The sequence below is a fragment of the Ahaetulla prasina genome, chromosome 7, assembly GCF_028640845.1.
Source record: "Ahaetulla prasina isolate Xishuangbanna chromosome 7, ASM2864084v1, whole genome shotgun sequence".
Classification (NCBI taxonomy): Eukaryota; Metazoa; Chordata; class Lepidosauria; order Squamata; family Colubridae; genus Ahaetulla; species Ahaetulla prasina.
The window spans coordinates 3,925,892-3,953,374 of NC_080545.1; the positions used below are offsets into that span (position 1 = coordinate 3,925,892).

Here is a 27,483-nt window from a genome sequence, read left to right on the forward strand (position 1 = left end):
GGGGTCTACTGTTGGTACCTTGCTCAATAATAGTAACTGTGAGAGGGATCTTGGAGTCCTAGTGGACAATCACTTAAATATGAGCCAGTCATGTGCAGCAGCTGCCAAAAAAGCCAACACAGTTCTAGCTGCATCAACAGAGGGATAGAATAAAGATCACGTGAAGTGTTGATATCACTTTATAAGGCCTTGGTAAGGCCACACTTGGAATATTGCATCCAGTTTTGATCGCTATGATGTACAAAAATGATATTGAGACTCTAGAAAGAGTGCAGAGAAGAGCAACGAAGGCGATTAGGGGACTGGAGGCTGAAAAATATGAAGAACGGTTGCAGGAACTGGGTATGTCTGGTTTAATGAAAAGGAGGACTAGGGGAGACATGATAGCAGTCTTCCAATATCTCAGGTGCTACCCCAAAGGAGGAGTCAAACTATTCTCCAAAGCACCTGAGGGCAGGAGAAGAAGCAATGGACGGAAACTAATCAAGGAGAGAAGCAACCTAGAACTAAGGAGAAATTTCCTGACAGTGAGGACAATTAATCAGTGGAACAACTTGCCTCCGGAAGTTGTGAATGCTCCAACACCGGAAGTTTTTAAGAAGATGTTGGATAACCATTTGTCTAAAGTGGTGTAGGGTTTCCTGCCCGGGCAGGTGGTGGGACTAGAAGACCTCCAAGGTCCCTTCCAACTATTCTATTCTATTCTATTCTATTCTATTCTATTCTATTCTATTCTATTCTATTCTATTCTATTCTTTCCACGCTCTTATTTTCCTTCTAATCTTTCAGCTATTCTAGTTTAGTTTCCCTTTTCTGTTACAGCATGAAGCATCTCCAAGCAAGCTGCATAGCTCCGGGGATTTATCGAATTTTGTAATATATAATTCCCAAACAATTTCTGGCTAGTTTTCCTGCAAGGCAAAAGAGAGAATGATTTCCGGCGCTCCTAAATTAATCAGTAGCGCTTGCGCTTCAATTAACGAAGTTATTAAATAGTTTTTGCTGGACTGAGGTGCCTATTTTTGTAACCGTTTCTAACCCAATAATTTATTTTGTAGCAAAGGCCTGAGACAATATTCTTCCCACAAGTTTAATCAAAGAGAAATGGCAGGCTGCGAAGGGGATATCATACCAAATATTGACATCTTCTTGGCACTCAGTGGTTACTAATAGGATTGGTAGTTCTCGACTTACAACAGTTTGTTTAGTGACCGTTCAAAGTTACAACGGCATTAAAAATGTGACTGATGACCATTTCTCATACTTATGACCATTGCAGCATCCCTTTTGTCATGTGATCAAAATTCAGATGCTTGACAATTGACTCATATTTATGACGGTTGCAACTGACTCATATTTACAGTGGTCACGTGATCCTCTTTTGCAACCTTCTGTCCATGGGGAAATCAGAGTCACTCAACAGCCGCGCTGCTAACTTAAGAACTGGGGTGATTCACTTAACACCCGTGGCCAGAAATATCGTAAAATGGGGCACTTAACAAACATCTCGCCTAAGAACAGAAATTTTGGACTCCATTGTGGTCGTAAGTAAAAGGACTACCTGTATTTCAGGGGTGTTTAGAGAAAAGGTTTTGGAAGGAGAGACAGAAATTGAAGTCCTGTGGACTCTTTTTGGAGAAAGTTTATCGAATTATCTTGAACTGCATTGTAGAGGGAGGGAGACATATTTTGAAACAGAGATGTTCCGATCCTGGAAATCTAGTTTTGAAATCAGAAGAGGATACTCTGATCTTATCAGAAGTCTTCCAACCTTTTCAAGGGATCTTCTGATAGTTCTTTTACAGGAAGAAAACGCCTTTCAATTTTGGACCTCTTTGTTGTGATCTAGCCCCAAGTAGTTATTACCAGACACAGTCAGTCCTAATCAAACATATTTTATGAGAACAGCTGAGAATTATTTCATTCTCAGCTTAGTCCAAATTAAGTCCAAAACAAAGTCCTTCAGAAAAAGTCCTTTGGCCTTATCACGAACCTTTGTCTTCTTTGGCACCCTGCCAAAGGCTTTTCTTGGCAAAGCCCCACAAAGTTCAGAAACAAGAGACACCAATAAGAAACAATTGTAGCAACGTTGCTTTCCTACAAAGAACCCAAGAGCCCTTGCTGCTCTTTTAAGCCTTATGAAGGAGCCAATCATCTCATGGCCTTACTCCTGAGTCATCCTTTTTGCTTTAGCTGCTCTTGCCTTCTGGCAGCTCTTTGCATGCGTGCACTAGGAACAGGCTCCTCCTGTTCCTCTGCCTCTCTGCTGTCTGCCTCTGGAGGCTTCGGAGTCTGTGCAACGCTCCCAGATGGCCCTGACCTCATCTCTGCCTTTGACGCAGAACCCTCGTCCAGGCCTTGCCCTGACTCCAGGACTGGTCTATTGTCCTCTCCAGCCTCTTCAGTCTCTAACGCCACTGCCAGCTCTGCAAGCTGCTGGTGGACCACTCTTGAGAGAAAAGTTGATTTTCTTTTTGTTGAGACAAATGTGATTCCAGACAAATCCATGCGATTTTCCTTCGCAACGTTTTTCCAGAAATGAGTTGTCCTTGCTACCTTCTTAGAATTGAGAAGGATTAAATAAAGTCCCCTGGTGGGTTTTGTGCCTAACGCAAGACTAGAATTTAAATGTTCCAGTTTCTAGCCTGATGTCTTAACCACCACACCAAGCTGGCTCTCAAATTATTTAGGAAAAAGATTAAACATTAACCTTAGCAAAGGGTTTCAGTATTTTAAAGTCTCTTTTGCACAGATAGCATTCTAGGTAGAATAATTTTCTCTTTGGTATAATGGAAGCATGGCTTTTCAAGCAACTAATCCTTTGTCTGTGCGGAAAATCAATTTGGAAAATTAAATCTGAAAACTAAAACTAAATGGAAAAAAAAGAGAGCATGCTCACTTCGTGCATGACCGGAGCTTTGAAGAGGTTTATTCGTTGCATATTGTCATTTAAATCACACGCAGAAAAAGGCATGCGGTTTGATCTTTTCATACGTCCGGTTTTGAAAAATGGCAGGAGAATGAATTTTCGGAGCTGATGTGCATTTACAAAGTTTTCTGTTCTGTCGGCTAGCTGGTCTTCGGGTCTCTGCTGCGCATGCACGGGGCAGGGCCTTCCGCAATCCCCACAGGTTCCACCCTCCGCAGGTACCGCTTCGTGGCAGGAATGCAGGAGAAAGCTAGGACGCGATGGGGGTAGAAACTGTGGAGATCGCGCCCCCCCACCGCGCCCCGTTTTGCACCTGAAAAGCCTCCTGCACCAACCTGGAAGCCAAAATGGGGGCCTGGGGCAGATGCGCGGGGGCACATGTGCAGGGAACATGCGTGTATGTGCAGATTGCATGTGCGGGGGTGCTCACGTTGCATTTTGGGGATTGTGGCACGCGTGCATGCATTCATGTGTGTGTGTGTGTGTGCTTTGGGCACTTGGCCCCAAAAAGGTTAACCATCACTGGGTTAGGTTCTCAAGGAATAAGATTTGGAAAACTATTGTGTTTTCTTCTGATTCCTGGTTCTTTCAATATCAGAGAACTTCCTCAACGAAGTTTTATGTTTTTTGTGTTTCATATCATCCGGGCTTAAAAGATGATTTTTTAAAAAAAATTTGCATTTATATCCCGCCCTTCTCCGAAGACTCAGGGCGGCTTATGCTATGTCAAGCAATAGTCTTCATCCATTTGTATATTATATACAAAGTCAACTTTATTGCCCCCCAGCAATCTGGCTCCTCATTTTACCTACCTTATAAAGGATGGAAGGCTGAGTCAACCTTGGGCCTGGTGGGACTTGAACCTGCAGTAATTGCAAGCAGCTGCTGTTGATAACAGACTGCATTACACTGAGAGCATATGCACCAAGACAAATTCCTTGTGTGTCCAATCACACTTGGCCAATAAAATTCTATTCTATTAGTCTGTTGAGCCACTAGAGGCCCTTTTGATGTCATCTGTTCTAATTTTTACCTTGCTGATTGAATGCATGAGCCCCAAATTTCTATTTTTTGTTTGCTAATATTTCTTATAATTTGTTCCCAAAGTTCAGCTCTACAAAAATCTAGCAGTCTTGGAAACTTGAAGAAAGACGCCTCAGAGGTGGGTAATAAAATATTCTTATTAATGATTGACCTGCTATTATTAACTCCTACTCTGCTTTTCAGTCCTTAACCTGGATTTCAGAGATATTAATTACTTCAAAAATAATTTATGTGCTGGAAGCTTCATTAAATATTTCCAATCGTACACCATGGAAATACATCTTTAGCTAGGTTTATTTTGAAAAAAAATATACCGTACTTTTTGGAGTATAAAATATACTTTTTCCCCCCTGAAAGAGGGTGGAAATTTTTTTTATTTTATTTGAATTTATATCCCGCCCTTCTCCGAAGGCTCAGGATGGCTTACATTATGTTAAGCAATAGTCTTCATCCATTTGTATATTATATACAAAGTCAACTTTTATTGCCCCCAACAATCTGGGTCCTCATTTTACCTACCTTATAAAGGATGGAAGGCTGAGTCAACCTTGGGCCTGGTGGGACTTGAACCTGCAGTAATTGCAAGCAGCTGTGTTAATAACAGACAGACTTAGTCTGCTGAGCCACCAGAGGCCCTTGTTTGTGTGTCTTATACACTGAATACAGCTATTTTTGGCCTCCCAAAGACCTCACCCCGTGTGTTCTGTTTTCATCAAAAACAGGCCCATTTTTCACAAAAACGGGGCCTGCAGAGGGTTTGGGAGGCCTGCAGAGTGCTCCTGGGGGCTGGGGAGGGCAAAAATGTGACTCACGGGGGCTTGGTGGGCCAAAAATGAGCCTTTTTTTTCATAAAAACTGGTCCACTTTTTGTAAAAATGGGGGCGTTTTTTCCACAGCCCCCAGCAGCACTTTGCAGGCTGCCCAAACTCTCTGCAGGCCCCATTTTCATGAAAAACAGGCCCGTTTATGGCCTCCCATAACCCACACGTGTCATAGCTTTTTGTTCTCCCAGCCTCCAGGAGATTCTGCAGGCCTCTGAAACCTCTGAGGCCCCATTTTTGTGAAAAATGGGACGTGCAGAGGGTTTGGGAGGCCTGCAGAGTGCTCCTGGGAGCTGGGGAGGGCAAAAAAATTTTTTTTTTCTTGTTTACCACTTCGAAATCTTGGTGCGTCCAAAAAATATGGTATATAATGTTTACAATTTCATTAGAAAAAGGTTTTTGTTGCCTTTTTTTAGAAACAAATGTCTAAAGGCTCTAAACATGATAAAACAGATTGTTTTATAAGATAGTCAGGATGTTTTATTCAGTTGGGTGTCATAGATGACTGGAATTGAGCACATTTTAGTGTCAGTTAAATGAAGAGTGATTCAACGAAATAGCAATTTATGTGACATATTTAATGTGCCCAATTCTTCCCCACAGGATAAAGAGTCCAGAGACAAGCTAGAAGAGGTAATGGACATATATATCAAAATTCAGAGGAATGTAAAAACGGAATGAGAATTGTATTTGGGATGAAAATACAATTGGGGCAGTCTGTTTTTTTGATGATGATGGTGATGATGATGATGATATTTAAGAAAATACATTTTAAGAAAATACTTGGTTGATTCCTAGGATGCTGGCAGCAACAAGTATCAATCACCAGTCCCAGTTAATAATATTTATGATACATTTTTAAATGTTTGGTTGACCAAGTGTCATGTTTAATGAATAAAGTATATAATAAATATCCAGATGAAACCACTAACTATAGTATCAACTTCTGGGTGAATCTAACCTACTGTTTTGGCAGGCAGCTTAAAATTTAATGTACAAGGCCCCACATCCATCCATCTATCTATCTATCTATCTATCTATCTATCTATCTATCTATCTATCTATCTATCCATCCATCCATCTATCTATCTATCATCTATCTATCTATCTATCATCTATCTATCTATCTATCCATCTATCCATCCATCCATCCATCCATCCATCCATCCATCCATCTATCTATCATCTCTCTATCTATCTATCCATCCATCCATCCATCCATCCATCTATCTATCTATCTATCTATCTATCATCTATCTATCTATCTATCTATCTATCTATCTATCTATCTATCTATCTATCATCTATCTATCCATCCATCCATCCATCCATCCATCTATCTATCTATCTATCTATCTATCTATCTATCTATCTATCTATCTATCTATCTATCTATCTATCCATCTATCTATCTATCATCTATCTATCCATCCATCCATCCATCCATCCATCCATCATCTATCCATCTATCCATCTATCTATCTATCATCTATCTATCCATCCATCCATCCATCCATCCATCCATCCATCCATCTATCTATCTATCTATCTATCTATCTATCTATCTATCTATCTATCATCTATCTATCTATCTATCTATCTATCTATCTATCTATCTATCTATCATCTATCTATCCATCCATCCATCCATCCATCCATCCATCCATCCATCTATCTATCTATCTATCATCTATCTATCTATCTATCATCTATCTATCTATCCATCCATCCATCCATCCATCCATCCATCCATCCATCCATCCATCCATCCATCCATCCATCCATCCATCCATCTATCTATCTATCTATCTATCTATCTATCTATCTATCTATCTATTTTATCTTTAAAGTTCTTGAGAACTTCAAAATAAGATACCTCTTGTGTAATACAGGCAGTCCTAGACTTACGACCACAGCTGAGCCCAAAATTTATGTTGTTAAGTGGGACATTTGTTAAGTGAGTTTTGTGCCAATTGACGAGCTTTCTTGCCACAGTTCTTAAGTCAATCATTGCAGTCAATAAGTCAGTAGCCCGGCTGTTAAGTGAAGCTGGTTTTCCCATTGACTTTGCTTGTCAGAAGGTGGCAAAGAGGGAATCACCGCAACCGTCATAAATGTGAGTCAGTTGCGTAAGTGTCTGAATTTTGATCACGTGATCATGGGGATGCTGAAACAGTCATCAGAATGAAAAACAGTCGTAAGTCCCATGTCTCAGTGCGGTTGTAACTTTGAACGGTCGCTAAATGGACGGTTGTAAGATGAGGACTACCTGTTCACATACATTTTGGGGCATGCCATCTTCATTTGACCTTTGAACTTTCCGACTTCAATGCTCTTGTATCCGGTGATGTATCCTTTTTCTTTTTTTCTTTCTTCTTTTTTTTCCCCAACCATTCAGAATAAATCGCCGGTGGAGAATAGCAAATATGTAACCCTTCCTTGCAAGTCCCCCGGCGATGAAGATGCTTTCGGATCTCGCAAAGCCAGGTCGTCCTTCGGCCGAGGTTTTTTCAAGATCAAAAGTAACAAAAGGACAGCAAGCGCACCTAACTTGGGTAGGTCCAGACGTAGCATTCATGTCGTGTCCCACTCCTTCTCCGACGGCCGGGTCTGGGAAGTCTGTATCAAGCGTGGCCACGAAGCCTCTGCAGCTTTGCCAAAGTCCTGTCAGAGTTCTCAGGGCAGGCAGGAATCCAAGGTGTGACTTCAGCAACCAGATGAGACTTTGCCTGACTCAAGGAATGCCCAAAAAGCAGATCCTTTATATAGGCCATGGGGTGTGGCTCCATGACTCAGCACTTATCCAGGCCTGCCCCTCCCTTCCTTTTGCTGACGTCGCCTCTCCATTCTCCGGAAGCAGGGATCTATCCACTGTGACTTTCCGTCCTCCTGATCTGCTGCCGGCAATTCTAGCTCGTGGCTGGCTTCGTGCTCACACGCTGTAGGAGGGAGGTTTGTTTCCTCAGTCTGTCCGGGCATGGTGCCAGGGCTGGGGGCTGGAGGCATGCCAGGCCATTCTTCTTCACTATCAGTCTCTGGTTCAGATAGCAGGAGATGGGAGGGGCCCGGCTGAGGAGAGGAGGGCGGGCGAGGCACAACAATTCAACTTTTAAAGGCAGAAAGAGATGAAATACTCCCCTCTTACTATAGTATTTTTCCCGTTTGCAAAATGCAGAAAAGAGGCACTGGGTAGCCGAAGGAAATCAAACCAATTGTTTCGTTCGGTATCTACAAAATTCTAACGTCTCCTTGAGTTTCTGCGAAAGTTTATGCCCAAATAATATCCGGTACAGGTAGTCCTCGACGTACGATCATGTTTGAGCCCCAGATTTATGTTCTTAAGTGAGACGTTTGCAAGTGAATTTTGCCCCAGTTTATGACATTTGTTGTTTATGACAGCTGTTCACGGCGGTGGATAAGTCCGCAACCCGGTTGGTAAGTGAATCTGGCTTCCCCGATGATTTTGCTTGTCAGAAGGTTGCAAAAATGAGGGATCACCTCCCGGATGCTGTGACGGTCATAAGTATGAACCCCCTGCCAAGCGTCTGAATTTGAATCTCATGGGGGTGCCGCCAAGGTCGCAACTGTGAAAAACGGTCCTAAGACACTTTTTCCAGTGCCGTCGTAACTTTGAATGGTCGCTCAATGAACCGTTGTAAGTCGAGGACTACCTGTAGTGCACGTTGGGTTTGGGGATTAATTTGAAACACGGTTTTACGTACTTAAAGACAACTCAGTTGTGTGGTGATAGTCTACATGCCTTTGCTCTTATGCCAACAGCTGTGGGCCATGCCATCTTTCTACTGTAGGAAAAAAGTCATAGATTGGGCAGTTTTATACACTCATTCACACACACACACACACACACACACACACACACACACACACACACACACACACACTACATACACTGTTAGGGTTCTGATTAAATCATGAGCCTCGAGCCAAGCTTCAAAAGAAATCCAGTTATTTATTAGGAGCGGTCCAAGTGAAGCCAACTCTGATCCCACGTAATTTATGGTCCAGTTCTGACCCTGTTTCCCCCCCCTCCCCCCAAGGTGTGTCATCAATCACATTCTCCAAGAAAGCAATTTTGTGGGTTGTAGAGATCACTCCCCACCGGCCACTGTGGGTAACCTCGGGAGACGGCCTTGACAGAGATATGGCTGGAATGTGCTTTTTTTTTTTTTTTGACTTGACCTGCTGCCTCGCAAGTTCGTTTTCCCATCCCCCTTGCCTACGGCAACTCAAGAGCAGGCCAAGAATGCTTTGTGAGTACACACACACACACACACACACCGACTCTAGAATCATGTGACATTTTTAGGCTACGTATATTAGGAAGTGCAGATGTAAGGGAAGGAGTGGCAGAAACTGGGGGTGGAATGAAAAGAGGAATGAGCCTAGAATTCCTACGTAGTCACAAGCAGAGTCCAGCCAACTTCGCTGCAATTACATGGCTGGACTTCAAGTGCTCAGCAACATAATCACATCTGTTTCCAGCATCCTATGATCGCACAATTGCTGTTTACAACGGGGTTCGGCTCTTACTTCAAGTTTTTGGCAAAACCATGCCCAGAGCAAACTCATCAGTTTTGCTTAACGACGGCTGTGTTCTCTTAGCAACCGTGGTGTTTGCTTCGTGACCTCATCAGCTGGTGAACGATGATCCAAAAAGGCCACAAAACCAGGCACGCTCCATTACAGTCGTATGTGGAGGACTCCCTCATTTAGGAGACACCTACTCACTCTAAAGCCATGTATACGTCTTAAGGAGTAATAGCAATGGTCTTTCTTGGTGTGAGCAAGTGAAAGTTTGAATGTTCCACTATAATCCACTAGTTCTCTGTGTCACGCATGCATTGGGTTTTTTTTGGGGGGGGTATTCCTGTCTGACTTGAAAGTGTTAAGCTTTTATATGTCTTAACTTGTTGCCCTTGGTATGTTCTTGTGCATCTGGTTTTTGCGTTGTTTGGATGTCTGAAGACCGCAGTCGAAGTGCCAGCGCGCCCATCTTAGGTACAGTAGAACATGCATGTCTTTACCTGTGCCACGTTTTAAGAGCCGCTAATGCCCAGCCGTCAATCATGCATGGCCCTTGACCACGTCTTCTCCTGGCCTACAAGCTTCATCCCTCCCCTTGTCGTTCAACGCTCCCGCTCAGTTTACTAAGAGCTGGTGTTTTTGGAGATTCTTTACAGATGTGCGCAGAATATTTCGATGTCAGAATTGCCTCCAGAAGTTGCGAATGCTCCAATACTGGAAGTTTTTAAGAGGATGTTGGATAACCATTTGTCTGAAGTGGTGTAGGGTTTCCTGCCTAAGCAGGGGGTTGGACTAGAAGACCTTCAAGGTCCCTTCCGACTCTGTGATTCTATTCTAGTCTATCCTGACTTCTGAAATGTCGTCCTCACTTCCTTCGAAAGGCTCTGAATTTGAAAGAGTCACCAGAAAGGCACCTATGGAGTGGTGCGGTGGCCTAGAGGAGGCTGTGAGTTCGATCCTAGGTAGAGGCAGATATTTCTCTCTCTGGGCACGTTGAGATTATATCTGCTGAATATAAGTCCGCATTGGCGACAGGAAGGGCATCCGGCCAGTAAACAGTCAGCTCCTCCAGAATTGCCTCCAGAAGTTGTGAATGCTCCAACACTGGAAGTTTTTAAGATGTTGGATAACCATTTGTCTGAAGTGGTGTAGGGTTTCCTGCTTAAGCAGGGGGTTGGACTAGAAGACCTCCAAGGTCCCTTCCAACTCAGCTGTTCTGTTCTGTTCTGTTCTGTTCTATTCTATTCCATATTTTACATTCCATTCCATTCCACTCTACTCCACGCCATATTTTCTATTCTATTCTGTTCTGTTCTGTTCTGTTCTGTTCTGTTCCATTCCGTTCCGTTCTGTTCCGTTCCGTTCCGCTCCACTCTACTCCACTCCACTCTACTCCATATTTTCTATTCTATTCTATTCTATTCTATTCTATTCTATTCTATTCTATTCTATTCTATTCTATTCTATTCTATTCCATTCCATTATTCTATTCTATTCTATTCTATTCTATTCTATTCTATTCTATTCTATTCTATTCTATTCTATTCTATTCTATTCTATTCTATTCTATTTTATTCCATTCCATTCTTTTGCCCAGACTCCACCCTGCAAGGGATTACGGGGTCATTAAAAGATGATTATGATTATCAGAAAGGCATCTATGGAGGTGCTCAATTATCCAGGACATGGTTGTCCTAAAAGTGCTTTTCCCCCTAAAAGGCAACTGACCTTTCTTGGGTTTTTTTTTCCTTTGAAAAGAAGGAGTCAAGCTATTCTCCAAAGCACCTGAAGGCAGGACAAGAAGCAACGGATGGAAACTGATCAAGGAGAGATTCAATTTAGAAATGAAGAGAATTTTTCCTGACAGTGAGAACAATCAACCCATGGCACAGAAGTTGCCTTCGGAAATTGTGGGAGCTTCATCACTGGAGGCTTTCAAGAAGAGACCGGACTGCCATCTGTCAGAAATGGTGTAGGGGTCTCCTGCTTGGGTGGAAGGGGCTGGACTAGATGACTTACAAGGCCCCTTCAAACTCTGTTAATCTGTTAAATTATAGTCCTGGTATTCTTTATGGTCTTGATTCCAGGTCCCAATTGTGACCTTGCTTAGTTTCAAAACTTGGAGAAGTTAAAACTTAGATGTTATCGGTCTTACCAACATTAATATACTGCTGATGTCAACTCAACAAGGTTCATCTTCTCCAAATGGGCCATTCTGATCTTGACGTGGACTGTTCTGGTGACCCAAAGATGCTTTTCAAAAAGACAACTGTACTTCAGAACTGATGAAGCTTCTTGGATGAGAAGGGAAACATTTTCAAAGAAAAACAAACAAACAAACAAGAAAGTCCAGTTGCCTCTTGAAAAAAGCATCTTTGGGACAACCATTACCTAGATGACTGAGAATCTCCTAAGATGCTACTCTGATTTTATTTTTTATTTGCATTTATATCCCGCCCTTCTCCGAAGACTCAGGGCGGCTTACATTGTGTTAAGCAATAGTCTTCATCCATTTGTATATTATATACAAAGTCAACTTTATTGCCCCCAACAATCTGGGTCCTCATTTTACCTACCTTATAAAGGATGGAAGGCTGAGTCAACCTTGGGCCTGGTGGGACTCGAACCTGCAGTAATTGCAAGCAGACTGTCTTAGCAGTCTGAGCCACCAGATGACTCTTTCAAATTCAAAATATTTACAGGGAGTTAGGAAGAGCATTTCAGAAATCCAGGATGTTCTGGCTTCAAAATATTCTGCACAAGTCCGTAAAGCCAAAGGATAGATGTGTTTTTAGATGTCATTAGTATAACAAGAACCAAATACATTGCTGGAAAAGGCCCTTCTTGGCATAACCGATTCCTTCTGTTCGTAAAAATTATTTCCATTTAAGGCAGTTTTAAGTGGGAACAAAAAAAAAAAGAATTTGAATGATCTTTCAAATAATTAACCTTTGCAATGGATTTTCTAATCTCTCTCTCTCTCTCTCTCTCTCTCTCTCTCATCTATATCTATCTATCTATATCTATCTATCTATCTATCTATCTATCTATCTATCTATCATCTATATCTATCATATCTATCTATCTATCATCTAGAGTATCTGTCTGTCTATCTATCTATCTATCTATCTATCTATCTATCTATCTATCTATCTATCATCTATATCTATCTATCATATCTATCTATCATCTAGCGTATCTGTCTGTCTGTCTGTCTGTCTGTCTATCTATCTATCTATCATCTAGAGTATCTATCTATCTATCTATCTATCATCTATATCTATCAATTATCTTCTATCAATCATCTATCTATCTATCTGTCTATCTATCTATTTATCTATCTATCTATCATCTATCTATCAATATATCGATATATCAATATAGATATATAATTATACAAGATCTATATCTATCTATCTATCTATCTATCTATCTATCTATCTATCTATCTATCTATCTATCTATCTATCTATCTTCTATCATCTATCGATCGATCGATCGATATATCAATATAGATATATATTAATTATCCAAGATCAAACACAACAATAATATTTTTATGCTGAATGTTTATACTTTTCTGTTGTTGATACAGGTAATCCTTGACTTACAACAGTTCATTTAGTGACCGTTCGAAGTTATAACGGCACTGAAAAAAGAGACTTATGGCCATTTTTCACACCTAATGACTGTTGCAGCGTCCCCATGGTCAGGTGATCAAAAAAAAAAAAATCAGACGCTTGGCAACCGGTTCGTATTTACGACGGTTGCAATTTATGACGGGGGTCACGTGTTTTGCTTCATTCCGACAAGGAAGGTCAATGGGGAAGCCAGATTCACTTAACAATCGTGTTAACAGTCACAACTGCAGTGAGTCGTTTAAGAACGAGGGCAGGAAAGGTCATAAAATGGGGCAAAACTCACCGAATAACTGTCTCACTTAGCAACAGACGTTTTGGACGTAAGTCGAGGACTACCTGTGGAGCATTCAGCCTGGCTGGCATCAAAGGAGGCTTTCAATCCATGGTCTTTCATACTTGGTCTCTAAGGGACCATTTGAGCACAAGTAGATTTAACTGGAAGGGACGCGGGTGGCTCAGTGGCTAAGATGCTGAGCTTGTCGATCGAAAGGTTGGTGGTTCAGCGGTTCGAATCCCTAGTGCTGCCGTGTAACGGGGTGAGCTCCCGTGACTTGTCCCAGCTTCTGCCAACCTAGCAGTTCGAAAGCATGTAAAAAATGCAAGTAGAAAAATAGGGACCAGCTTTGGTGGGAAGGAAACAGCGTTCCGTGCGCCTTTGACGTTGAGTCATGCCGGCCACATGACCACGGAGTCGTCTTTGGACAGTGCTGGCTCTTCGGTTTTGAAACAGAGATGAGCACCGCCCCCTAGAGTCGGGAACAACTAGCACGTATGTGCAAGAGGAACCTTTACCTTTACCTAGATTTAACTGAATGAAGATTCTGAGATAAGGATCTTCCTTTGCATTTCATCTTATCCATCGCTCCCTGCGAAGAATCGAATATTTGCTTGCTTCCTTTCCAAGCTAACCATTGTTGCTTTGCGCTGTTTGTGAAATACCTGGATGTGATGTGTTGGCTGCTTAGAGACGCTTGCATGCTAGTTTGTGAAAAAGTCGCTTGGCATGCTGGAGAATTGCCTTGTGCAAAGTGTCCTTTCTGTATTGGGGGGGGGCAGGCAAACGCCTGATGAAGTCATCACTCCCCCCCAAAAAAATTTGTCCTAGCCTTTTTTTTTTTTTTTTACTTAAGCAATGGTACCTATTGGAGGTGTGCAAAGTATTTCCAGCATTTTGTATGTATTGTTTTTGTAGGTAGGTAGGTAGGAAGGACACTGATAAGGGAGAGAAAGGAAAGGAAAGGGAAGAAGGAAGGAAGGAAGGAAGGAAGGAAGGAAGGAAGGAAGGAAGGAAGGAAGGAAGGAAAAACGCTGATGAGAGAGGGAGGAAAGGAGAAGGAAGGAAGGAAGAAAAACACTGATAAGGGAGGAGAAGGAAGGAAGGAGGAAAAACACTGATAAGGGAAGGAGGGAGGGAAGGAGAAGGAAGGAAGGAAGAAAGGAAGGAAAAAACACTGATCAAGGAAGGAAGGAAGGAAAGAAGGGAGGGAGAGAGAGAAAGAAGGAAGGAAGGAAGGAAGGAAGGAAGGAAGGAAGGAAGGAAGGAAGGAGTCAACCATCCCACTGACGCTTGAATAGGAGAGATGCAACCATTACGGAAGGAAGGAAGGAAGGAAGGAAGGAAGGAAGGAAGGAAAGAAGGAGGAAAAACACTGATAAGGGAAGGAGGGGGGGAAGGAGAAGGAAGGAAGGAAGAAAGGACACTGATGAAGAAGGAGAAGGAAGTAAGTAAGTAAGTAAAAAAACACTGATCAAGGAAGGAAGGAAAGAAGGGAGGGAGAGAGGGAGAGAGAAAGAAGGAAGGAAGGAAAAACATTGATGAGGGAGGAGAAGGAAGGAGGGAGGGAAGGAGAAGGAAGGAAGAAAGGACAGTGATGAGGAAGGAAGGAAGGAAGGAAAAACAGTGATAAGGGAAGGTGGAGAAGAAGGAGGGAAGGAGGGAAGGAGAAGGAAGGACACTGATGAGGAAGGAAGGAAAGAAAGAAGGAAGGGCAAATAATGTAACTCATCATTGTGCTTCAACCAATTATCCAAAATTGCACATTGTAACCAAGATTGTGGAGATGGAAAAAAACGTAGCTCTTACAGCCCTCGTTTCTTTATACCACAATGATAGTTCAAAATACGCAGAGCGTAGACGGTTGCAAAAAAGGGCACACACTTTTTTTTTTTTGACACAACTTAGTCAAAAAGCAGCTGATTTGAAGGCAGATACCATTCAGGGCCTCCGTACGTTATCCTTTTCTTGATATTTCTGGACATTCGTCAAAAGATACGATCACTACCAACACTACGAATAATAATAGAATAGAATAGAATAGAATAGAATAGAATAGAATAGAATAGAATTTTTTATTGGCCAAATGTGATTGGACACACAAGGAATTTGTCTTGGTGCATATGCTCTCAGTGTACATAAAAGAAAAGATACCTTCATCAAGGTACAACATTTACAACACAATTGATGGTCAATATATCAATATAAATCATAAGGATTGCCAGCAACAAAGTTACAGTCATACAGTCATAAGTGGAAAGAGATTGGTGATGGGAACTATGAAACGATTAATAGTAGTGCAGATTTAGTGAATAGTCTGACAGTGTTGAGGGAATTATTTGTTTAGCAGAGTGATGGCCTTCGGGAAAAAACTGTTGTACGCCTTCTCGCCCCAAGTTTGCTACACGCTCTATTTACTCCATGCATTGATAATAAAAGAGAATTGAGGGGGGGAGAAAAGTGAGACATGATACAGAGAATCTGTTGCGGTTAATTAAAAGGAAGATGGCGGTAAACTTCTTTGTCGACTATGGTTCACTTGGCATGGCAGAACCGGACTTTATTAAAGGTTCTCTCTCCAATTCAGGAAAGACACTTAATGTAAAGGCGATGAACTGATACTTAACTGAGATTTCCTTTTATCTAATAGCAGAGACTGAGAAAGAATCCCCCGATCACTTAGATCTGGCTGGCTTTCCTCCTCCATCCAAAGGTGCGGAAGGCGGACCGCTTACTCCACCTTCTCCTGACTCCAAGAAGAAAGCGAGAGGAATCAAGAAATTGTTTGGCAGGTAATGAGGATGTAATTCTACAAAACGGGATCCTGGATGGGGCCCACCAGGCAAACTTTACTGTGGGCTTTATATCCCTTGTAGACAGCTGGTCATTTGCATCCTTTTTAGAGAGTCATTTGAGAGTCATTTAGTCATTGAGAGTCATTGAGAGTCATTTAGAGAGTCATTTGAGGCCATTTGGAGGTTCATCTGTGTCCTCAGGGTCACCCGAGTAGTGCAAATGGGCGTGGAGCAGCAGTGAACAAAAATTCTTTTACTACCGGTTCTGTGGGTGTGGCTTGGTGGGTGTGACAGGGAAAGGATACTGCAAAATCCCCATTCCCTCCCCACTCCAGGGGGAAGGATACTGCAAAATCCCCATTCCCTCCCCACTCCAGGGGGAAGGATACTGCAAAATCCCCATTCCCTCCCCACTCCAGGGGGAAGGATACTGCAAAATCCCCATTCCCTCCCCACTCCAGGGGAAGGATACTGCAAAATCCCCATTCCCTCCCCACTCCAGGGGAAGGATACTGCAAAATCCCCATTCCCTCCCCACTCCAGGGGAAGAATACTGCAAAATCCCCATTCCCTCCCCACTCCCTCCCCACTCCAGGGGGAAGGATACTGCAAAATCCCCATTCCCTCCCCACTCCAGGGGGAAGGATACTGCAAAATCCCCATTCCCTCCCCACTCCAGGGGGAAGGATACTGCAAAATCCCCATTCCCTCCCCACTCCAGGGGAAGAATACTGCAAAATCCCCATTCCCTCCCCACTCCAGGGGGAAGGATACTGCAAAATCCCCATTCCCTCCCCACTCCAGGGGAAGGATATTGCAAAATCCCCATTCCCACCCCATTCTGGGGCCAGCCAGAGGTGGCATTTGCCGGTTCTCCGAACTACTCAAAATGTCCACTACCGGTTCTCCAGAACCTGCTGGATTTCACCCCTTGCGTGGAGCCTTCTTGGAACTGCTGAAAGAATTGTGTTGTACACTGGGAATAGATACTTTTGTTTCAGTTGAACAGAGAGCTGTTCAGTTTGGATATAGATGGTCTCTTGGACCCCTCTTTCAAACCAGCAGTCCTCTCTGTCCAAAATATGGACTTTGCTGTCTTCAGAAGCAAAGTCATTTAAATGCAGAAGGACTGCTGAATCTTGTCCTGATGGGTTTTTTTCTCCTATGTTGAACAGCCCTCCCTCAACGGAGGGGAGGGATCAGGGCCGTCTTAACACATGGGGCTGATGGGCACTTGCCCGTGGGACCCCACTAGCATAGGGGCCCCATACTAATCTGTGTATGTTAACCCTTCAATGCACCTTGTATCATATAAATACAGCAACCGGGTGGCTTACTGAGTATTGTGTTTTTCAAGCCACGTGTATGGTTCAAATGTTTATCACGTTGATTAGTCGTTGGTGCACAGCATGTTTTTAATGTTTCAACACCGATTTTGTTGGAAGCGCCAATAAAGTAAACATATGTTTCATTTTATCGACCATTTTGCATTTCGGTTCCTGTGAGTAGCTGCCGTAGGGGCCCCAGTACACTGCTTTGCCTGGGGGCCCATAATGCTTTTAAAATTGGCCCTGGGAGGGATACGACCTCATCTCTCTCCAGTCTACAACACAACTCCTTTCAGCAGTTCCAAGAAGGCTCCGCATCCAGTTGAACTACTTAGGTGACCCTGAGGACACAACTAAACGTCCAAGTGGCTTCAATGACTCTCTAAGAGGATGCAAATGACCAGCTGTCTGCAAGGAGTAGAAATCCTTCCCTTCCCCACCATCCAGTCAGAGCTGAAGAAGCTTCTTGGATGAGAAGCGAAACGTCCTCAAAGAATAACCAGAAAGTCCAGTTGCTTCTCAAAAACAGCCCCTTTGGGAGGTTAATCACAACAACAGGCTAGGTATTGCTATCTGCTATGTTCTCCTTAATTCCTCCCGTTCTTCAAATTTTGGTTTTTTCCCCAGACTAAGGAGAAGCCAGTCCACCACGTTTAATCCTGATGATATGACGGAAACCGAGTTCAAAAGAGGAGGAACGAGAGCGACGGCTGGTCCAAGGCTAGGCTGGTCAAGAGACCTTGGGCAATCTAATAAGTAAGTCGGAAGGATTGAAGTAACGCAGAAATTGTTTCTTTTCTCTTTTGTCCTTCCTTGTTATGCTCGAATGCAGCTGGTTGCGTTGGATTGTGGAAATAAAATGAAATGATTTTATGGGTTACTGATAAAAAGTTGGCGTTTTTCAAGAACTTCTTATGTGTGGACAGCCGAGATAAATGAAAAGAATACAATTAGAACCCAATTTTTTTTTTAAGAAAGCCAATTTTTTTGGGGGTGGGGGCTGACTGGGGAATTCTGAGAGTTGACGTCCACCCATTTTAAAGTGAAAGCTGAGGGTGAGAAAGACTGTGCTAACCCAGATTAGGAGCACGTTTTTTCAGTCAACAAATATCTCGCTGGGTTTCCTAAATGGGATTTGTGGAATGAACCAGGGGTGGGCTTCGAAAATTTCAGCAAGGGGTTCTCTGCCCGGTTGCTGGGTGGGCGTGGCCATGGTCGGCCTCCTGTACCATGGCGGGGGGCATTTCTGCCCTCCCCGGGTTCCGGAGGCGTTCCTCGAGCTTCCGGGAGGCCAAAAAGGGCCTCCCCAGGCTCTGGAGGCCCTCTAGAGGCTGGAAACAGGCCTATTTCCAGCCTTCCCGAACTTCCGGTAGATCCGCTTTTCACCCTCCCTGAGCCTCCATCCGTGTCCTGCACTTACCTGCATCCAAAACAGGCTGCACGCGGACTCCTGGGGTGGGCGGGGCCAGACAGGAGTGGGATTTGGGGGTTCTCCGAAATGCACATAATTTTAGCCAGAGGTTCTCCCGAACCCCTGCGAATCCCCAGCAGCCCACTCCTGGAATGGACCTTAGGACAACCTCTGGAACAGGGGTCTCCAACCTTGGTCCCTTTAAGACTTGTGGACTTCAACTCCCAGAGTTCCTCAGCCAGCTTTGCTGGCTGAGGGACTCTGGGAGTTGAAGTCCACAAGTCTTAAAGGGACCAAGGTTGGAGATCCCTGCTCTGGAAGACCCACCATTAGCAGGTCTCCGAGGACGTAAGCATCCAACCTTGAAACATGGTCTGGTTGTCACTATTCCTTTAGCGATCTGGACATGCCGTTTGCTAAGTGGAGGAAAGAGCAAGTCTGCAGCTGGCTTCAGGACCAGGGCCTGGGTTTTTACATCGGAAATGGAAAACACTGGATACTCTCCGGCCAGACGCTCTTGCAAGCATCCCAGAGCGATTTAGAAAAGGTAACACACTTATATTTTTCTCCCCGTATGCAGTTGACTGAGAGTTGTGGGGTCCTCGATGCTCTCTGAGGTGGGTTGTCTTCTGGCAGATGTTTTATGACCCATGTAGGGAACATCATCAGTCTTGATCTACTGATGAGGTTACCTAATCAGGTCATGAAACGTCTGCAAGAAAACAACTCACCCAGAGAGCACCGAAGACCCCACAATTCAACCCTGAGCTACAACTATTCTCTTCTGCTGGTGACTTGAGAGAGATGTAATGAAGTTCAGCTAAGTAGCAGTTCATCTACCATCTGGGCTCATGTTTGATAACAAAGGCTGCCATCTTGTGTCCATAAGAGAGATGTATGTATGTATTTTTTTTCTGAGTCCAGAAGATCTTCCATTAAAAGGAGAAAATATGATATTAAAAATTAGTATACTAGTTTAAATAAAGAAAACTTCAATAACTATACAGCAAACACAAAAAATTAAAACACAGAAGGAATTTAATTATATATGTAAATGTGTGTGTGCGGTAAATGGTGTATGTGTGTGTACACACACACACCAGTTGTGGGTTGTCCCCAGTTCGGACCGGTTCTTGGGAACCGGTAGTAAAACCGGGGGTAGGCTCCGCCCACCAGCCCCGGCGTCATCAGGAAGCTTCTGCACATGCGCAGAAGCGAGGGGGTGTGCGCGAGCCCGCTGCAAACTGGTAGTAAAGGTAAGTAGAACCCACCCCTGACACCCACACCCCCCCACACACACACGCACCTCAACTTGCAACCACAACTGAGCTCAGCTATTTAAAATTAGTATACTAGTTTAAATAAAATAAATTTCAATAACTATATAGCAAACACAAACAAAACACAGAAGGAATTTAATTATATATTAAATGTATGTCTGTGCGGTGTATGTATGTGTGTATTCACACACATACACACACGTATATAACAACTTGCAACCACAATTGAGCTTAGCTATTTAAAATTATACTAGTTTAAATAAAGTAAATTTCAATAACTATATAGCAAACACAAACAAAACACAGAAGGAATTTAATTATATATGTGAATGTATGTCTGTGCGGTGTATGTATGTGTGTATGTACGCACACACACACACACACATACGTATATAACAACTACAATTGAGCCTAGCTATTTAAAATTATACTAGTTTAAATAAAGTAAATTTCAATAACTTACTCAGAAAATACAAAAAAAAATAAAACACAGAAGAAATTTAATTACATCTAAATGTACATGTGTGTGGTGTATGGTGTATGTATGTACACACAAACACACACAACCACAATTGAGCTTCGGTATTTAAAATTAGCATATTAGTTTAAATAAAGTAAATTTCAATAACCATATAGAAAATACAAAAAAAATTAAAACAGAGAAGGAATTATAGATCAAAGCAAAAAAAAAAAAACAACCACCCAAAACTGCTAATAAACTTCAACACTTTTTATAACGGGGAAACAACGTCCTCTTTATGAATCTGTTTCACAAAGTTACCCTCACCTGCATTTATAGGATACCTTGAACAGAAAGATTAATATTTATCAAAAGACATTATTTTGTGTCCCGTGTGTAGGAACTTGGAATAAAACATCCGCTACATCGGAAAAAGCTACAACTTGCGCTTCAAGCTTTGGGATCTGAAGAAGAAAACAATTATGGGAAGTTGGACTACAATTGGGTTACAAGTATGTTCCCTTCCCTTATTTTTTTTTTTAATTTCCCCTTTTGCTCTGTTTTCCAAGTTTTAGAGAGGGTTTACAGATGTACCCACCTAGTACTGTCAAAAGAATATTTGTATATATTGAACATCATGTTGGTCGCATGATCAGCTAATTGTTTAGTCTGGATTTGGTGTTTTTATCTACCTCTCGAGTCCTCCCCCAGGTTGTTATGACTACATCTGCTTACCCTAGTTTCTCAGTAACTAGGTAAGCTTGATAACTAGGTTAATTCAAAGTAGGGGTGAAATGCTAGCGGGCCTTCTCAGGGTGCCGTCGACCAAACAATGTCGGTTGGCGGCTCCAGGGGGAGAGCCTTCTCTGTGGCAGCACCGGCCCTTTGGAATGAGTTGTCTCTGGGGTTACGCCAACTCCCCGACCTCCGGACCTTCAAACGGGAACTGAAGACTTCATTATTTCATCGAGCGGGACTAGCCTAAGTGTATTTTAACTGTAAATTTTAAGGGGTGTTATGTCAGTCTATGACCGTTTTAGTCGATTGGCCTACTAAATATTTGTTTTTAAATTCTTTTTAAATTTGTTATTTATTCTCTGTATTTTAATATGGCTGTAAACCGCCCTGAGTCCTTCGGGAGAAGGGCGGTATAGAAATTAAGTTATAAATAAATAAATAAAAATGTTCGGGTGAACCAGTAGTGGCGGCACGTGATTTGGTGAGCTGGTAGCAGCGGCAGGGCGAGGCTCCACCCACCCGCCCGGATGTCGTTACTTCCTGATTTTCACCAGGAAGTAACCTGCTTTTGACCCTCTGCGCATGCTCAGAGGGTCCAAAATCACACGTGAAGCACACACCACTTCCGATCCAGTAGGGAAGGTAAGTAGATTTCACCCCTGACCCGTTGCCTTTTTTTCAAGAAGCAACTGGACGTTCTGGTTTTTTTTTGAAGACGTTTCCCTTCTCATCCAAGAAGCTTCTTCAGCGCTGACTGGATGGTGGGGAAGTCAGAGCTGAAGAAGCTTCTTGGATGAGAAGCGAAACGTCTTCAAAGAAAAACCAGAACGTCCAGTTGCCTCTTGGAAAAAAGCACCTTTGGGATCCCAATTAAGGAACTTCCAAACAAGCTAAGAGTAAACAGCCCAACTAAAGAATCTCTTCTTCTAGCAACACTGACAGGGCAGGACAATAGAATATAAACTGAGCTCCTTATTAGCACTGATGGTGTTATCTAGTTTGGTAATGAAATGACTGCAAGGAAACAAAAAAAACTCAGAGACCACCAACAGCCCCATAGCCCTTTTACTCATCTTCTTCCTCCTTTCCCTCTTCTCCTTCTTTCTCTTCCTCCTCCACTCTGCAAACCCCATTCCTTACTTGTTGTGACCAAGGCCCAAGTAGTGATTAGTAAACACCATTCAGTCCTCGACAAACTTATTTTATTAAAATAGCTGAGAATTAATTCATTCTCAGCTTAGTCCAAAACAGAATTCTTAATAACCAATCCTTCGGCCTTATCATCAACCTTTGACGTCTTTGGCAACCTGCCAAAGGCTTTTCTTGGCAAAACCCCCACAAAGTTCAAGAGACGCTGACAAGAAGCACGGAAATCAATGTTGCTTTCCTACAAAGAACCCAATGGCTCGTTGCTGCTCTTTTAAGCCTTATGGGAGGGGCCAATCATCTCCTGGCCTTACTCCCGAGTCGTCCTTTTTGCTTGAGCTGCTCTTGCCTTCTGGCAGCTCTTCACATGCGTGCACTAGGAACAGGCTCCTCCTGTTCCTCTGCCTCTCTGCTGTCTGCCTCTGGAGGCTCCGGAGTCCGCGCATCGCTCCCAGATGGCCCTGACCTCATCTCTGCCTCCGACGCAGAGCCTTCATCCGGGCCTTCCCCTGATCCAAGACTGGCCTATGTTCCTCCCCAGCCTCCTCACTGTCTGACTCCATTGCCAGGTCCTCAGGCTGCTGGCGGACCACAACACTACTAGCACTGATGATGTTATCCAGTTTGGTAATGAAACGTCTGCTAGAAAACCACCAAGCTCAGAGAGCATCAAAGGCCTCTCACAGAAGACATTTATCACCCATAATGGTTCATCGGTTCGTCCATGTTTGTAGCAAGCCATTTTAATTTTTTTTTCCTTTTTCTAGGATGGCTGGACGACATTGGACTGCCCCAGTATAAGACACAATTCGATGAAGGGAAAGTGGACGGCCGAATGCTTCACTACATGACCATCGTAAGCAGCTTAATTGCTGTGTCACTGACACAACATCTAGTTTGGTAGTCCTCCACTTACGACCATCACTGACCTCACAATTTCCGTTGCTAAGCGAGACCGATGTCAGATTATTTTTGACCAATATTACTGCCTTTCTTGCCACATTTGTTATAAGTGAATTGCCACAGTTATTAAGTTAGTCACATTTTTGAATTTTTAAAAATTTTTCTAAGCAGACATACATAAAAACATCTTCAATAAAAATACGAACCGCATGTCGGTTGGTTGACTACAAAACTATTGTGCAACTTCACCATATTCATAATATGTAATTTGTCTTATTTTGCATTTTACCAATCTAATATACGTCCAAATAATTTAATCAATTAATCTTTTGTTTCACTATAAATGTTTCTTCCCTGACGTCATGTAAAATGTACTAGATTTTACATTAATTCTATTTGTATCATTCATTTCCTTTTCTTAATTCAAACCAATAATATTGCGTTATATTTTGTAGATTTCAACAATTCTTACATTATAAATGTCTCTATCGAACTTCATTAACATATTTATCTAGCCATTGATAAAATAAATCCCATACCTTATAATATTGTTTATCTTTCTGCTCTCTGATTTCAAATGTCGATCTACTCATTTCTGCACATTCCATTATTTTCTTCATAATTTCATCTTGCATTGGCATTTTCTCATTTTTCCAGGGTTTTTTTTGCAAACGCAATTCTAGCCGCTGTTACTACATTCACACTGATTGTGACTTTGTTGTTGTTGTTGTCGGTTTCTTCTTGGCGCCCAACGTCTGCAGGACGACTTGTTGTCTTTGAAAGTTCTGAGTGTCCTTCACCATCTCAGCATCAAGCGAGCCATTCAGGTCCTCCGAATGAACAACTTTGAACCCAACTGTCTGCGCAGGAGACCGTCGGATGAGGTAGACGCCCCTAATATTCAAGTGTGAAACTGATTCACGGTCATCTTTCATTATGATGACTTTTTTGGGCAGGTAATTAATTTTAGGTCGGCGGTTCGGCGGTTCGAATCCCTAGTGCTGTGTAACAGGGTGAGCTCCCATGACTTGTCCCAGCTTCTGCCAACCTAGCAGTTCGAAAGCAGGTAAAAAATGCAAGTAGAAAAATAGAGATCATCTTTGGTGGGAAGGTAACAGCATTCCGGGCGCTGTTGAGTCATGTCGGCCATATGACCACAGAGACGTCTTCGGACAGCGCTGGCTCTTCAGCTTTGAAACGGAGATGAGCAATGCCCCCTAGAGTCGGGAGCGACTAGCACGTATGTGCGAGGGGAACCTTTACCTTTTAATTAATTATGTCAGTTCTTCCCTAGAATGCACGTCTCCCTAAAATTGCCATCTGCCAGGAGTCTTGTAGCTGTAAGGGGAGAATAATGGGCGTCTACCATAGTAAAGTTTGGGCGGAGCTGAGATGGGTTCAGTATTGACATTAACTGCCTGATGCAAGTGTAAAGGAAAATTTATAATCAGCAAGTGAATCTGATGAAATGGACATGGACACCGTAGTTCCCTAAATGCCGAAAAGAGGAATATGCTTAAATAAGAGGCATGCTTAAAGTATATGTCAGGAGTCGGCAACTTTAAACACTCAAAGAGCCATTTGGACCCATTTCTCACAGAAAAGAAAACACCGGGAGCCACAAAGGTCCTAACCAGAAACCCCCCTTCAATTCTGGAGCTGACTTGAAGTCCGGTTTCTCCACCGTAGAGTCTCCTCCTGGTGCGCCCTGTTGTTTGCCAACCCAAACCAGAAAGTCCTTTCAAAATTGTGGCGCCAATCAGTGACCGGGAGCCGCAACAGAGGGTTGAAAGAGGCACACGCGGCTCCAGAGCCATTGGTTGCTGACCCTTGGTATATGTAAAAATAACATATGTTGTAACACTGAGGTTAAAGGAATGGAACACTGCCCCCTGTTGCTGGGAGAGTATGGACAGAGCTCAAAAGTCACATGATTTGTGATTGTGTCCTGATTGCTTATTTGTACTTTATGACTATCATTAAGTGTTGTACCTTACGATTCTGGATGAAGGTATCTTTTCTTTTATGTACACTGAGAGCATATGCACCAAGCCAAATTCCTTGTGTGTCCAATCACACTTGGCTAATAAAAAATTCTATTCTATTCTATTCTATTCTATTCTATTCTATTCTATTCTATTCTATTCTATTCTATTCTATTCTATTCTACTCTACTCTACTCTACTCTACTCTACTCTACTCTACTCTGCATTCTATTCTATTCTATTCTATTCTATTCTATTCTGTTCTGTTCTGTTCTGTTCTGTTCTGTTCTATTCTATTCTATTCTATTCTATTCTATTCTATTCTATTCTATTCTATTCTATTCTATTCTATTCTATTCTATGAATGTTTCAATTTATTGTATTTTTGGTTGTCAGAATAACATCACCCCATCAGAAGTTTCTCAATGGACCAATCACCGAGTAATGGAATGGTTGCGTTCTGTTGACCTGGCCGAATATGCTCCTAATTTAAGAGGAAGCGGAGTTCATGGGGGTTTAATGGTAATTACTCAATTTTTATACTTTTTTTTTAGTTGATGGTTTGGATTGTATTTGGGTTGGTGCAGGGCATCTCCTGGAAGTCCTAGAATTTCCATCTTGAGTGTTTTGTAAATCGACTGGCATTTGTTGACGAGAAGGTGCCGGATGCGCAAGTTTTGAAACTCTCGTTTTCGTGGCGCAGGTTCTGGAACCTCGTTTTAACGTAGAGACCTTGGCGCAGCTGCTTAACATCCCACCAAACAAGACACTGCTGAGACGGCACTTGGCCACCCATTTCAATTTGCTGGTTGGAAGCGAAGCTCAACAGGAAAAACGTGAAGCCATGGAAGCTCCTGATTACGTCCTTCTCACAGCTACCGCCAAAGTGAAGGTATTGGAAAGAAGAATGTTGGTTTCTACCTTATCTCAGTTTGGGGAATCGATGTATGAGGAGACCTGGCCTAGACTGAGGGTGGGGTCAAATGTGTCATCAGTTTGGAATTGCTACGCTCCAAAAGAGTCCCTGTGAATTCTGTTGACTCTTACCGAACGCCATTTGGCCTTGACCATTAGTCGACCAGATTCTTGTCAGTAGGTAGCATGAAACTAGCGGTATTTTTGAACTCTGTCATGACTCTTGGTTTCTTGTGCCTAAGAATGAGCCCTTGTGGCTCAATGGTTAGAATGCAGTATTGCAGTCTAACTCACTGTTCACTGCCAAGAGTTTGATCCTGAATGGCTCAAGGTTGACTCAGCCTTCCATCCTTCTTTGGTCGGTAAAATGAGGACCTAGATTGTTGGGGGCAAGAGGCTGACTCTGTAAACTGTTTAGAATGGGCTGTAAAGCACTTTGAAGTGGTATATAAGTACATTACTATCCCTCTCTCCCTTTTTCTCCCTTCCTTCCTTCCTTCCTTCCTTCCTTCCTTCCTTCCTTCCTTCCTTCCTTCCTTCCTTCCTTCCTTCCTTCTTCGCTTCCTCCCTCCCTCCTGGTGGTGCAGTGGTTAGAATGCAGTATTTCAGGCTAACTCTGCCCACTGCCAACAGTTCGATCCTGACCAGCTCAAGGTTGATTCAGCCTTCCGTCCTTCCATGGTCAGTAAAATGAGGATCCAAATTCTTGGGGGCCATAGGCTGACTCTGTAAACCGCTTAGAGTGGGCTGTAAAAGGACTATACAGTTCTAAGTTCTTTTGGTATTGCTGGTCAGGGCTAAACAGTGAATGGATAAGTTTTCCCAGAGAATGCAGGAATGTGCGGACTGTACCTATCTGAAATTTTTAAAATACCGTTGTGGTTTTCCCACCTCCTGGGATCATATGCTTGTCCTCAAAATTTGCTGCACAATCTCAGGAAAAAAAAACTGCTGCTCCTATCCATCTCTCATTCTGGGCTCGATTGCGGTCGTAACTCGAGGACTACCTGTGCTGAAGACTTCGCTGGCCTTTTCTCTTTCAGCCAAAGAAACTCGCCTTCAGTAACTTTGGGAATTTGAGGAAGAAGAAGCAAGACGATGGAGGAGAAGAATATGTGTGCCCTATGGATTTGGGTCAAGTAGCAGGAACCGGATCCAAGAAAGGGTTTAAACCGGGATTAGAGAACAGAGTTTACGACGATGATGACCTGGACAGATTGGAACAGGTATTTTGGGTGAAGTTGAGGACAGAAAGTTTAACAGGCTGT

The 27,483-nt window shown here is 42.9% G+C and overlaps 1 protein-coding gene across 1 annotated transcript in view; it reads left to right on the plus strand.

Moving 5' to 3' along the window:
* PPFIBP1 (PPFIA binding protein 1) overlaps positions 1-27,483 on the plus strand; it is a 112,372-nt gene that overhangs the window by 80,653 nt on the left and 4,236 nt on the right. The window contains exons 17-30 of the mRNA XM_058190481.1: positions 823-873; positions 4,037-4,091; positions 5,398-5,427; positions 7,193-7,349; positions 9,781-9,813; positions 15,905-16,046; positions 18,005-18,133; positions 19,185-19,335; positions 20,929-21,040; positions 23,180-23,268; positions 24,077-24,199; positions 25,697-25,822; positions 26,004-26,192; positions 27,259-27,441. Of these exons, the coding sequence (XP_058046464.1) occupies positions 823-873; positions 4,037-4,091; positions 5,398-5,427; positions 7,193-7,349; positions 9,781-9,813; positions 15,905-16,046; positions 18,005-18,133; positions 19,185-19,335; positions 20,929-21,040; positions 23,180-23,268; positions 24,077-24,199; positions 25,697-25,822; positions 26,004-26,192; positions 27,259-27,441 (1,570 nt within the window). The remainder of the gene's footprint in view (positions 1-822; positions 874-4,036; positions 4,092-5,397; positions 5,428-7,192; positions 7,350-9,780; positions 9,814-15,904; positions 16,047-18,004; positions 18,134-19,184; positions 19,336-20,928; positions 21,041-23,179; positions 23,269-24,076; positions 24,200-25,696; positions 25,823-26,003; positions 26,193-27,258; positions 27,442-27,483) is intronic.